We start from the raw sequence: 12,991 nt of genomic DNA, 5'->3' as shown, positions 1-12,991 counted from the left end.
TTGATCCTTTGAGGCAGTTGCTGTTTTGCTTTCTCTGGGGGTTCCCAGTGTTTCTTAAAGCAATAGTAGGTTCTTATAACCTGGAGTTTCTCCACACTTTGGAATCTGCCCCCCCCACCCTTTCTAAATCTAAATGAATGTTTCTGGTACTCCTCCACTCAGCACCACTCTTCCGCAAACATGCACAAAATTAAAATGCTTGGGTCATAAAATACTATATCAAGCAGTATTTCAGAAGAGAGGCACAGCCCCTTGTATCCCACTGTTCTTTATATGGTGGGAGCCTGTGGTGGCACTGTCTATAAGCAGCAGCTCACTTCAGTATTTAAAATACTATATAGGTACATTGTCTCAACAAAGCAATTTAAAAGACGCTAGAGATTGTCTCGGACCCAGGTGGCGCTGTGGGTTAAACCACAGAGTCTAGGGCTTGTTGATCAGAAGGTCGGCGGTTCGAATCCCTGCACTGGGGTGAGCTCCCGTTGCTCGGTCCCAGCTCCTGCCCACCTAGCAGTTGGAAAGCACATCAAAGTGCAAGTAGATAAATAGGGACCGCTCTGGCGGGAAGGTAAACAGCGTTTCCGTGCGCTGCTCTGGTTCGCCAGAAGCAGCTTTGTCATGCTGGCCACATGACCCGGAAGCTGTCTGCGGACAAACGCTGGCTCCCTCGGCCTATAGAGCGAGGTGAGCGCCACAACCCCAGAGTCGGACACGACTGGACCTTTACCTAGAGATTGTCTCAGTCGTTTAAAACCACTAAAATCTATAGGATCAACATCTACCAATTCAAAGCAGGTAAACTCAAAGCTTGCTTTAAATGCAAAGTTCTTACCAAGATGACAGAAGACAGGGTCCATTGGGCATCCATTGGAAGAAAATCCCATAGTTTCTGTACGTAGCCACAGAGCTGGCTCTTTCTCTCATGCATCCGGTCTTACCCCAGCCGAAGTCAGGAAACAGGGAAGAACCTTCCTCTCAGATAATGGAAACATACGATAAAGGGTCTTTATATAAATGTTTCTGTAATCTTACCCCTATACACACTCACACACACACACACACACACACACACACACACCTTTTTGTTTTTGACCTGGAAGATTGGCATAAATCAGGCATTCTCACAAATCTCCCAGGTCAGGTTTTTTTGTTGTTATGGCTTGTGTGTGTGTCTAGGGGCGGGGTCTGTGCCATGTCTGAACTAAAACCCTGTTGGACATTGTATAATACCCCTTAATTCCAGAGAAGAACATAGCGGTGGTAGGTTATTGGTTGACATTGTCCCAAAGTCAAGGTGAAAAACAGAGCGTTTGACCTAGAGGAGCTGGTATGTCTCCCTGTGTTGAATGTTCTAGGTCAGGTGTGTCAGATTACTAAAAATCTTTTCATGGGTGTAGATTCTACACCATGTGGGGAAATAATATATACAAAGGTTGTGTGTTTTATAGAGATCAACAGAGAACAGCTTGGAAAATGGCACTGGATATATCATTATTTATTAATTAGATTAAGTTGTATAGAAACCCTATATTTTGCAAACAGTCCTCAGCAGAAATATTTTTCAAAGGTTCATTGTCCTGCCCATTATGTTAGATCTTATTTCAAAAAGTTAGGGAATCAATATGGGCTGTTGACCATTCCGTCTTTTATGTAGTGAAGCAACTATGCAAATAAAATGGAGGGGGATAAATCCAGTTAAGCCAACCGCTATCTAACATGAACATATATATCAAATAACACATACTATAAATGGACCCATTTAGCGCTTCTGTAGTATTCGGTGTTGGAAGAAGAAGGTAAGTCAAACTGCTCTGTGTTAGGCTAAAATCCCATATAAGCCCCATTTAACCATGAAATTTCTTATATATATGGATTGTGTTGTTAGTGTAGCATTAACATTTCTCAGCTTGCATGCTTACTTTGGAGTAAGGTCATTGGACTCAGTTAAATTTACTTCTGGGTAAAGATGAATAAAATTAGGGTGCTCATTTAGATTTTCCCTCTTCTTTCAATTCATTCCAGTCATGTTTTATTGAGAATATCTATTTGTTTTTTGAAAGCATTTATATATAATGTTTTTAAAATATCTAAGAGCATCGTAACAAGAATCAGTAGAGAAATCCTATATAAAGAAGACAGATGCAGGCGAGAAGGGCATCAAGTCATCTTTAAGAAAAATGCCATAATAAATGGATCCTTACGGGCACTTACTTCTGAGTTGTGCCGCCATGTTCTCACGAGGAAGTTAGTTTATCAATGTAAACTTTACAAGGATGAGCCGAACCAAGAGCATATAACAAGTGCATGCTCCATTGGGGGCAGTGGCTAGGCTTGCCTTTTGCGAACTCCATGTAGCAGCCAAAACACTCAACAGAATGAGTCAGGGATGGATGGAGGGTGGGAGCAAGCAAAGCAGGGCCGGCTTCTCAAGACCCTGAAGTAATACAATACAAAGTTGTCACTAGCATCATCATTGTTTAGCTTCCCTGGCCTTTGATAATAGATGATAGATGAGATAGATGAGATAGACGAGATAGATGATAGATAGATAGATATGGCTCCACGTTATTCTTTGGATTGTAATTTTTCCTCATTGATTTTTATATTGTCATTTTATATTGCTGTAACTAGGGATGGAGGGGATACAAATCAGTTTAAAGGCAAAACTACCCAATTCACACTTCCCAAAAATAAAATGGTGAACAAGGAAATTACAGAATAAAATTATTGTGATGCACCTACATCTGATCTCTCTCTCTCTCTCTCTCTCTCTCTCCCCCCCCCCCCTCGGCTCTTCATTTATCTGATTGAAAAGGATGCCTTCATCCCAGTTGGTTCATATCCTCGTGGCAGCAGCTGCTCTGCTTTTACCCGGTGATGCTCAGCAAACATGTCCACAACTTATAGGTAAGCTTGGAAATAATCAAGGGCCTGGGAGAGGTGAGCAGGAGGATGCGAAGTGTCTGAGTTTCACAACTGAATTTAACAGGAATATGTTCAAGAGAAAATGATTTCCACGTTCTTAAAATCCAAATACAGTCATACCTCGGTTTGAGTATGCTTCGGTTTGAGTACTTTCAGTTTAAGTACTCCGCGGACCGTATGGAACGGATTAATCCACTTTCCATTACTTTCAATGGGAAAGTTCGCTTCAGGTTAAGTACGCTTCAGGTTAAGTACAGACTTCCAGAACCAATTGTGTACTTAAACCAAGGTACCACTGTAAATGCTTTCCATGGAGTAAAACTGGAAGGCCATATCAAAAGACACATGAATCTGGACCATGTGGAAAGCTCATGGTCTGTACCATTTGGACCTGTGCTTTTCTGCACTCCTGGCTTTTTTTGGATTCCCTCCCTGCTCCCCTGGTAACAGCTTCTCTAGATTGCTTCTGTATCCTATTCTTGTTGTTAGTGTTTGCCTACAGGACAACCTGATCCACATCAGTTTTGGATGTGGGGCCAAACCAAATACTACAGACAAGTAACTTATCCTTTCCCAGCATTTCTCCAAAATGTACAAACTTTCTTTTTAACTAAAAGGCAATTGTAGGGGCGTCACTCTGGGACCCAGGTGGCACTGTGGGTTAAACCACAGAGCCTAGGGCTTGCCGATCAGAAGGTCGGCAGTTCGAATCCCTGTGACGGGGTGAGCTCCCGTTGCTCGGTCCCAGCTCCTGCCCACCTAGCAGTTCGAAAGCACGTCAAAGTGCAAGTAGATAAATAGGGACCACTCCGGCGGGAAGGTAAATGGTGTTTCCGTGTGCTGCTCTGGTTCATCAGAAGCAGCTTTGTCATGCTGGCCACATGACCCGGAAGCTGTCTGCGGACAAACGCCGGCTCCCTCAGCCTATAGACCAAGATGAGCGCTGCAACCCCAGAGTCGGACACAACTGGACCTGATGGTCAGGGGCCCCTTTACCTTTACCTTTTTAGGGGCGTCACTAGCCTTCGGGCTGCCCGGGGCAGCAAACCCAAAGGCACCCCACCGGGGGCAGGGCGTCCGTCGCACGCATGCGTCGCGCGTCATGATGCACGCCGGAGCGGGTTGCCACCGCGGCCGCTCCATCACCCGGATCCCGATCCTAGAGTGGCGGCACTGCGGTGGCAAACCGCTCCTTAGCACTTTTGCTCCTCGCTGCTCTGCCTGAGCAGGAGGAAGCAAAAGCACTATGGAGCGGTTTGCCCCCGCTGCTGCTGCTCTAGCATCATGATTTGGGAACTGGAGCGGCGGCAGTGGAAAACCGCTCCATAGTGCTTTTGCTTCTTCCTGCTCAGGCGGAGCGGCAAGGGGCGGGCCAGAGAGCCCCTCCCTGGCCCGCCCCTTGCCGCTCCGCCTGAGCAGAAAGAACCAAAGGGCTCCGGCTGATGCAGCCACTCTGTTGAGTGGCATGTGAATCAACCAACGGAGCCTTGCCTCACCCCTGGGAGGGGCGGGGGCGTGGCCCAGAGCAACACCCCCTCCAGGGCAGTGCCCGGGGCGGACCGCCCCCCCCTGCCCCCCACTTGCTCTGCCCCTGGGCAATTGACATTTTACAGAGGGATAAGATTCTAGTGTGATACTGCAGACCCCCTTTAAGGTGTTGTGCTTGTAATGCAAATGTTTGAAACCCCTCAAAAGAGAATTCTTTCTTTGTTGCATTTTGGTCAGTTCTAATTTACCTAGTCCTAAAGATAAATGTGAAATAAATGCAGATGGTCTTTAAAGTGTGTGCCAGGTTTTCATCCTTCTATTTTTCACTTCAACAGGTCCTCCAGGTCCTCCTGGACACCCTGGTCTGCAAGGGTTAAAGGGCAGACAAGGCGAGAAGGGAGATCATGGGATACCAGGTGATTATGAGTATCATCTTTAAAATAGCATTTTAGTTCAGGTGTTTGCCTTCAGGTAGATTTTACATGTGTGGAGGTTGAACAAGGAACTGTGTGCCTCTTGGCCCTGTCTCTGGCATCATATGTCCTGCCAGCTCTTTCCACAACATATGCACATTTAGTGCAACGTCTAAAAAGATCAAACTACAAACTGTACGCACCTGGTCTCTCGTATGACTGGAAATCCTAGTCACACAAGTTTATGAATGACGTGGCAGTTTATGTGTGTAGGCTCCCCTTTTCAGAGGTCACACTAAATGCTCGGATGTTGGAGTAGAAGTGACAAGCTGTATGGAATCAGGGTGGAGCCAACAGACATAGTCCTACTCTCCCTAGCATGTGCTTCTTCCAGTCCTGGGATTAGGCTTGGAGATATTTGGAGCTGCCACCTTGCTGAAGCTAAAGCAGGCCAAGGTCTGCTCACTGCTTGGATGGGTGACCACTTGGCAACCTCATGGATGCCACAATGGTTTCAGTGATGGTGGAATAAAGGCAGGATATAATTGAAAGAAAATAAAAATAAATTTGCTATGTGCATGGAGGCAAAAGTCTGATTCGGACCTTTGTGCTTGTCTAAGGTTGAGATTAGATGTTGGAAAATTTCACAGTACAGTAATTGAAGTCAGATTTCATGCAAGTGCTCATAGCTGCCAAGTTATCCCTTTTATAAAGGGATTTTCCCTTATGCTGAATAGGCTTCCTCGCGAGAAAAGGGAAAACTTGGCAGCTATGGAAAGTGCTAGCAATATTTTATGGTACTAGATTTTTAAAAAAAAAAATCATGAATTTAACGACAATGTTTTTGAAACCTGTCTATTGTGCTAATGGTGCTCTGTTTGGTGTTTGGAGTTACTGTCCGAGCTGATGTGATGAAATGCATTGAACTCTGTTTTATTGAGGTTTGATGGTAGCCATTAATATTCATTGTTATTCTGTCTCTCTACAAATATTATATGATCGGGGTGAGAGGATAAGGTAGTAAATCTTAATAGTACTAGTCTGTGCTTTTTTTTCTAGAAAAACCATGACGTTGTTACAATAAGTGCCACACTTAACAATAACAAAAAGAGGTATCAGTACTGCATACCTTTGAGTACCCTCTGGAGAGAGAAAAAGCACTGGCACTAGTACATAGGGGAATATTTTTTTAAAAGAAATAATGGTTCTCTGGTCATCTCCCAGAAGTAGCTGAGGAAATCCCATCAATGAAATGGTTTGCTAATCTGCAAAATCATAATTGCTTAGACCAGGAGTCAGCAAACTTTTTTTAGCAGGTGGCCGGTCCACTGTCCCTCAGACCTTGTGGGGGACCAGACTATATTTTGGGGGAAAAAATAAATGAACAAATTCCTATGCCCCACAAATAACCCAGAGATGCATTTTAAATAAAAGCACACATTCTACTCATGTAAAAACACCAGGCAGGCCCCACAAATAACCCAGAGATGCATTTTCAATAAAAGGACACATTCTACGCTGGTTCCCAGACCGTCCGCGGGCTGGATTTAGAAGGTGATTGGGCTGGATCAGGCCCCTCAGCCTTAGTTTGCCTACCCATGGCTTAGACATTTATGCCCTGAGGAACAAAAGTATCATGACCAGACTGAGGAGCCTGGAGGAGAGATGGCAGTGGATGGAAGCAAAAGTAATTCTCCAGCTCTGTTCATTAGTTCTGTGCAAATGTATATTCTCAGCATCAAATTCCCACTGGACTCGATAATATATAGCTATGCCACCAGAGGGAAGCATAAGCTTTAAAACTACCCTCTTGCAAAAGTCATTCTGCAAAAATCGTTCCACAAGAATATTCAGGGTTCAAAGCTGACAGTAATTGAACAAAATGAATTTTTCTGCCCGAATCAGGTCAACACTCCAGACACAACACTTCTTTGGTTTTAGAATCTCAGTCCATCAGCCAGTTGCTATCCCCTCCAGGCTTCCCCTTTGATCAGTGAAATGATAGAGGAAAAAGAAGAGTTTTCAAACGATCTACCTCTTTTTCCAGATTGATTTGTCTTCTCAGGAACTCCTGAGGATTTGCAGAGAACGAGTTATTTATATTATCATCAATGATGATGGTGCAGTGTTGAGTGCTCCTCAGTCGCTAAAGAATGAGACTTTAAATCTCAGGGCCGTGGGTTCGAGCCCCACGTTGGACAAAAGATTCCTGCATTGCAGGGTTGGACTAGATGACCCTCGTGGTCCCTTCCAACTCTACAATTCTATGTTCAGTATGCAATGTCAGCCATGCCTTATTTCAGGATATTCCCTCCCACCCCACACACCCCAGTTCCACAAGGCATTCTGTGCCCACTGAGCATGCTCAGTCCACATCAGGCTATGGGGCTGGGTTACCTCTTAGGCATCCCCCCATAAAAGATATTTTTTCTACATCTGCAAACTTTGGGATACCCCAAAATAAACTGATGATTCCCTCTTGGTTCTCTGTAACCGTGTTTTGGCTGCCATAGCTGCCCTAACCCAGCCCTTGAATACAAAATTAGTATATATTGTGGGAGGCACACAAAGAGTTAAGAAACTCCATAGTGTACCTGTAGCAGCAAAAATGGACGCCTTCATTTGCCCCACCAACAATAAAACATATCTCTCCCCTATCAGTCTCTACAGCCACAGCAGGCACTGTAACTCTCCAATTGTTAGACTTTGCCCCTGAAGATACTCTCTTCCATTGTCTCCCGAGACAGACGGATGCCAACAACAACAAAGATGTGCTTACATAATGATTCTGGAGAACATCCTGGGACAGAAATATTACACAGAGTGTGCAAGGCATGCAGCGGACTTCTAAGATCTCCATGTTGCCCCACATTAACTGAATGAGTGCAGCAGTCCATACTAGAACCCTCTGCAATACCCATCACATTTATGTTGGGCAACCTGTCTTTTAAAGAAGCTCCGCAAGTACAAACTAGGCATGTTTACTCAGAACTGTAAATGCCAGTATATTCATTAGGGCTTACTCCTAGGTAAGCATGCACAGGAATGCAGCCTGGATAGATAGTCAGACAAAACCAGCATTTTCTTTTCAATGTATAAGAAACATTTCTCAACAGTTCATAATCTGGATAACAAATATATCACAAGTCCATTTACTGCAGCAAAAAGTGTTTATTTCAGATGAAAAACAAAACCAATATGCTTGGTGCACTCCTCTTTTTTTAATGATTTAACACCACTTTTATATAATCCATTCCTATTCAAGACGGCTGTTAAGAAAAACTGTTCTCTCGTCTTGTGAATTTCAAAGTGCCATAGAAACAAACGGATAAAACAAAATAAACTAATAATTGTCACTTTTGTTCACAGGTCTGTCTGCATCAGAGGATCCTAAACTGCAAGGTGACCTTAAGGAAATCAAATACAGAATCACCATCATAGAAAGAGGTACTGTACATTTTTTTTTATTTAAATAATTGCTTCCTTCCATAAGGTGAGGGGGAACAGGGCTTAGTGAGCTGGGAGTCTGTGGCAGAGGGGAGTCCAGAATGAGAGGCAGAAACTGAAGCAGGAGAATGAGAGGAGGAAGGCCAAGAGGCAGAGATGAGTCAGGCTGGTGAACAGTCAGGGGCATCGTCCTCTCTTGCTGCAACCAACTCCTCTCTCCCTGGTCTCCCAGAACCAGAAGAGGCGTGAAGCAGGAGGAGCAAAGACAAGCACGCAGATGCAGTCTCTGATTGCTGGGGGGAGGGGTGGACTCTTGAGAGGAAGACGGCTTTGGGGAGGTGGGAATCTTTAGTCTTAGTAACTGATACATGGGGCAAGACCTACTGAGAATGAGTTCCTGTGCTCGTTAAACCAGACTCTCTGCCAAGCCTGTGCAGACCCTGTTATTGGTAATAAAGAGTTAACTTCAACATGCACAGTGTGATTTACTGCTGGCTCACTTCTGTCGTCTAATAGGACTAACCGGGTCTTCCATTTTGTTTTTCAGCCTTAGCTTTGAGTGGAAAGATTGTAACAGTTGGCAGTAAAGTGTTTGCCAGCACTGAAAAAACAGCTGATTTTAACAATTCAGTAAGAATCTGCAAAGCAGCCCATGGCACCATTGCTTCTCCGACAAACAAGAAGGAAAATGATGCTATTATGAGCTTTGTTAAATCCTTTAACACATATGCTTACCTGGGCATTACTGAGGGGCATGTTCCTGGGGAATTTCAGTACCTGAACGGGAAGCCCCTGAATTATACGAACTGGTATGAAAATGAGCCCACAGGGAAAGGGGCAGAAAAATGTGTTGAAATGTACACTGATGGCACCTGGAATGATAAACGGTGCGATGTGTACCGCCTCACTGTCTGCGAGTTTTAAACTGAGCTGTCATAGATCTGAATAAAGGGTGTTGGGTGTGGGGCTTTTTAAGGTTCTATGTAATTGTGGGTTATAGCAACTAATCAGATATGTAACTTGATAAGTCTGTGATTTTTTTTTTTTCTGCGTTCAAGAAGGGAAATCAATAAAAGCACAATGCATTGCTTTCCTTTATGTTTTCTGAGTGCAAAGGATGAGCTAAACCAACTGGGTCAATGTCAGCCTTGTTTAGATGCAGAATTGGAATGTCTGGGACACGACTGAAAACGTGATAATAAATAGGATGGTCAGTTAAGAATTAGAATTTGTTGCTAATGTTGTTACGGGGGAGGGATCTGACTAGGACATAAGTTTGTGCCCATGGGGTATGGAGGGGAGATATGAGCTGATCTGAGAAGATGCTGATGCTGTGGTGAGGTTCCTTTTTTGGTCAATTTGCAAACCTACTTCAAAATGAACATTATAAAAATGGTGACAATGCTTTGCAGGGTAGAAGCCCGCTTCTATAGTAATACATCCGCTGGCTGGTTCATGAAGTTCATGCCTGCTAAAAGCACAGGTGCAGGCCTGACTATATATATACAGTGGTGCCTCGCTAGACAAATTTAATTCGTTCCATGGGTCTTTTCTTATAACGAAAAATTCACCTAGCGAATCCCATAGGAATGCATTGAATTTTTTTAAAAAAACGAATTCATCTAGCGAGGCAACCTCCGCTAGAAAAAAACTTTTCGTTAAGCGGAAATTTCGTTAAGCAGGGCATTCGTTAAGCGAGGCACCACTGTATTTTGTTCAGCTGGCAAACCTACTTCAAAACAAACATTTTTAAAAAAGTGAAACAGCTTTGCAGAGTTGAAGGGCACTTCAAAGGTAATACATCAGAGCTACAGGTGAGTCAAGGTGAGGGGAAATTGGAAAACATTATCTTAATATCATTTGTTTCTCTACAAGCCAAATAGCATGTGCTTTCCACCTGTTCAGCCTGTGCCAGGGCAAAGCATTTCTGTTATGGGTGATTTAATACTGCTTTTATTTCGTGGCACATAAATCATCCTCCCCCTTCCATTTTGTTGATGCCTGAATTGTTTATTCAGCCTGGGATTTACAACTGTTTGTTCAAGGTAGTTGCTATGTTATTGAATAGCACGCTTCCCCGACTGGACACGCTGGCACCTGTGTTGGTATTTGCACAGATATTCAGATTATTAATTTTGGCAATGCTGTGCATATATCCCCCCTTTTCTTGCCTCTACAAAATTGTTTTACATTCTATGTAACAAATAACGGACACCAAGGACACTGATTCCTGCAGAGGCCAAGAGGACAACCAGACTCTTACAGACCTTCCAGGGCTGGATCTACACTGACCTGTTTAACATTATTAGAACAATATTAGATACTAGTGGAATTCAGCCCGTTTAAAAACGGGCGCTAGAACGCTGCTGTCCTGCAGCGCCGGCATGGGACGGAGCTTCGGAGGTCTCCGAAGCCCCGTCTCATGCGGGAGGTGCATGGCGAGGCGGCGGGGGGGGGGGAGAGAAGCACTTCTCCCGCCCCCCCCCCCCGCTGCGCACCTCCCGCATGAGACGGGGCTTCGGAGACCTTCTCCGAAACTCCGTCCCATGCCGGCGCTGCGTGCCGAGGCGGCGGGGGGGAGGAGCGCTTCTCCCCCCCCCACCGCCTCGCCGCGCACGCCAAGCCAGTCCCCGAGCCGAAGTGCGGCGCGGCGGGTGCTTTTCGCCGTTTGCCTCCCCCTTCGCTCCGGGAAGGCAAACGGCGAAAAGCCCCCGCCGCGCCGCACTTCGGCTTGGGGACTGGCTTGGCGGCGGCGGGAAAAAGAGGAGGAATTCCTCCTCTTCTTCCCGCCGCCGCCAAGCCAAAGCCGGCTTCCCTCGGCGCCCGCTGCCGCTTCGGCCGAGGAAGCGCCGTCCCATGCCGGAGGTGCGCGGCAAGGCTGCCGGGGGGAGCGCTTCTTTCCCCCGCCGCCTCGCCGCGCACCTCCAGCATGAGACTGGGCTTCGGAGCGGCGGGTGGCGGAGCGGCGGTTGGCCGTTGTCCCTCCGTCCAATCCCTGTGTCTCTGGGGTACATGCGCAGTACCCCAGGGACACACGGGACAACTGGACGCAGGGACAACTTGGACATTATTATATAGGATGTCATTCTAAAATGTCACAGGGCATACTCATTAATTAAAACTTGTTTACCTTAGACTTTTTTCCATCAAAATGCTGTTTCCCTGCTGCTGGTTGCTCTGCTGCACCCTCTGGTGTAACATTTTAATAACACATTATGAATGTTAAAAGTAGGATGTCATGTGTCCATATATGTTATCAAAACCCTTCTTTAACCCTTCCTTAATATTAAAAAGCCATGAGTGTAGTTCTGCCCCAAGTGTCCCTATTTTCCAAGGGTCAGTCCCGTGTTTACAGAAGCCACCCCAGTTTCTGATTCAATCCCAGAATGTCTCGCTTTTCCATAGGACGTCCCCTATTTTCATCAGAGAAATGTTGGAGGGTATGGAGTTATGCAACCTCTGAACCAAGGAAATAAGTAACTATACAACCTTTAGAGGACATCTGAAAGCAGCCCTGTATTGTTGTATTGTGGTTTTATATATGATGGAAGCCACCCAGGGGGCAACCACTACATTGCACTAAATTAGGACATGTGGTAGGGTGTTTTGCTTCATAGACATAATCAATACCATAACCATCCTGTAAGGGCGACAGATGGGAGGATAATTTAGGCAGGTTGACTATTAATGATGCTATTTAAAAACATCTATTATTGTTTATTATAATACGGCAGGGGTTGGTGCAGTGCATCTCTGTAACAGAACTAGAATCTTAAATACATAGGCACCTCCTCTGAGTCAGACCATAACAACCCTACAAAGGAGGTTTTCCTTTCTTCCCTGCCTCATTCTGGGAATTCCACCTGAAGCAGGCTTATCAGGCAGTTAAGTTAACTATGTGGAAAACTACTTTCACACAGCCATCTCTAAATATAAAAGCATCCCATCAAATCCTAGGATTACCAAAGAACCCATTAAGTATGACAGCAGCAGGGTGGGGAGTGCTTTTGTGTGGGCTCCTCCAACGACACAGCGTTACTGGGGGTGAAGCCAAACTGCTGGGGAATCACAGCACCTGCTGTGGCTGCAGAGACTGGTAACTCACATCTGCTGCCTCCTGCATTGTTTTTGCTGCGTTAGCTGCACTGAAGTGACTTCCCTGGGGCACAAGCCTGGGCTGCCCAGACGAGAAGACCCCCTTCTTGGTCTCGCTGATGTGCTCCAAAGGAAAGCAGAGCAATACGTTTTGCACCAGCTTGGCAGCAGGAGTTGCCAGAAGGAGGCATGCAAAGCACCATCCAACCGTCTTAGGGACTCCACTCCGAATTTGTATAGGGTTTGCTCTTTAGCCTTTTCTTCTCCTGAGGATGTCCCGCAAAGCAGCGAATAGATTGAATTTCTACATCAGCCAAATTAATATGCAGATTAACTGAACAACTAGTGCTTGCTCTCGTACCCTTAGGAGCAGTATGGTGTACAGAAATCATCAGGCAAAGCTTTTCCCAACACAATAATAAACATGATCACCACATTTCAAGATGCAGTTAAAGACTAGACTTTGGCAAGCTTAAATACTGTAGACTGATCCGTCCCAGAGGGAGGAGGGGAGTAAGTTGGGATTTTGTTTTTGTATCTCCCTCCTTTTGTAATACTGGAAATCAATAAAACGGTAATCAGTGGGAAAGTTGGCAACACTAAAGATGCATGCAATTTTCAGT

General features: G+C 45.2%; 1 protein-coding gene across 1 annotated transcript; it reads left to right on the top strand.

Moving 5' to 3' along the window:
- Nucleotides 1–1,752: 1,752 nt before the first annotated feature.
- On the top strand, nucleotides 1,753–9,363 carry LOC118096554 (pulmonary surfactant-associated protein A2-like). The gene is made up of 5 exons (XM_060274996.1): nucleotides 1,753–1,796; nucleotides 2,816–2,907; nucleotides 4,749–4,829; nucleotides 8,196–8,273; nucleotides 8,821–9,363. Exons 2-5 carry the CDS (start codon nucleotides 2,817–2,819, stop codon nucleotides 9,195–9,197), a joined length of 627 nt encoding a protein of 208 aa, XP_060130979.1. The 5' UTR covers nucleotides 1,753–1,796; nucleotide 2,816; the 3' UTR covers nucleotides 9,198–9,363.
- Nucleotides 9,364–12,991: the final 3,628 nt, after the last annotated feature.

The sequence above is a fragment of the Zootoca vivipara genome, chromosome 5 (genome assembly GCF_963506605.1).
Source record: "Zootoca vivipara chromosome 5, rZooViv1.1, whole genome shotgun sequence".
Taxonomy (NCBI): domain Eukaryota; kingdom Metazoa; phylum Chordata; class Lepidosauria; order Squamata; family Lacertidae; genus Zootoca; species Zootoca vivipara.
Note: the sequence above shows the minus strand (reverse complement) of the source record. Positions and strands in the feature narration are given on the sequence as shown.

Coding starts and splice junctions, on each gene's coding strand:
- LOC118096554 (XM_060274996.1), top strand. CDS start 2,817: ATGCCTTCATCCCAGTTGGTTCATATCCTCGTGGCAGCAGCTGCTCTG. Junction 4,830..8,195: donor GGGAGATCATGGGATACCAG/GTGATTATGAGT, acceptor TTTTGTTCACAG/GTCTGTCTGCATCAGAGGAT. Junction 8,274..8,820: donor AATCACCATCATAGAAAGAG/GTACTGTACATT, acceptor TTTGTTTTTCAG/CCTTAGCTTTGAGTGGAAAG.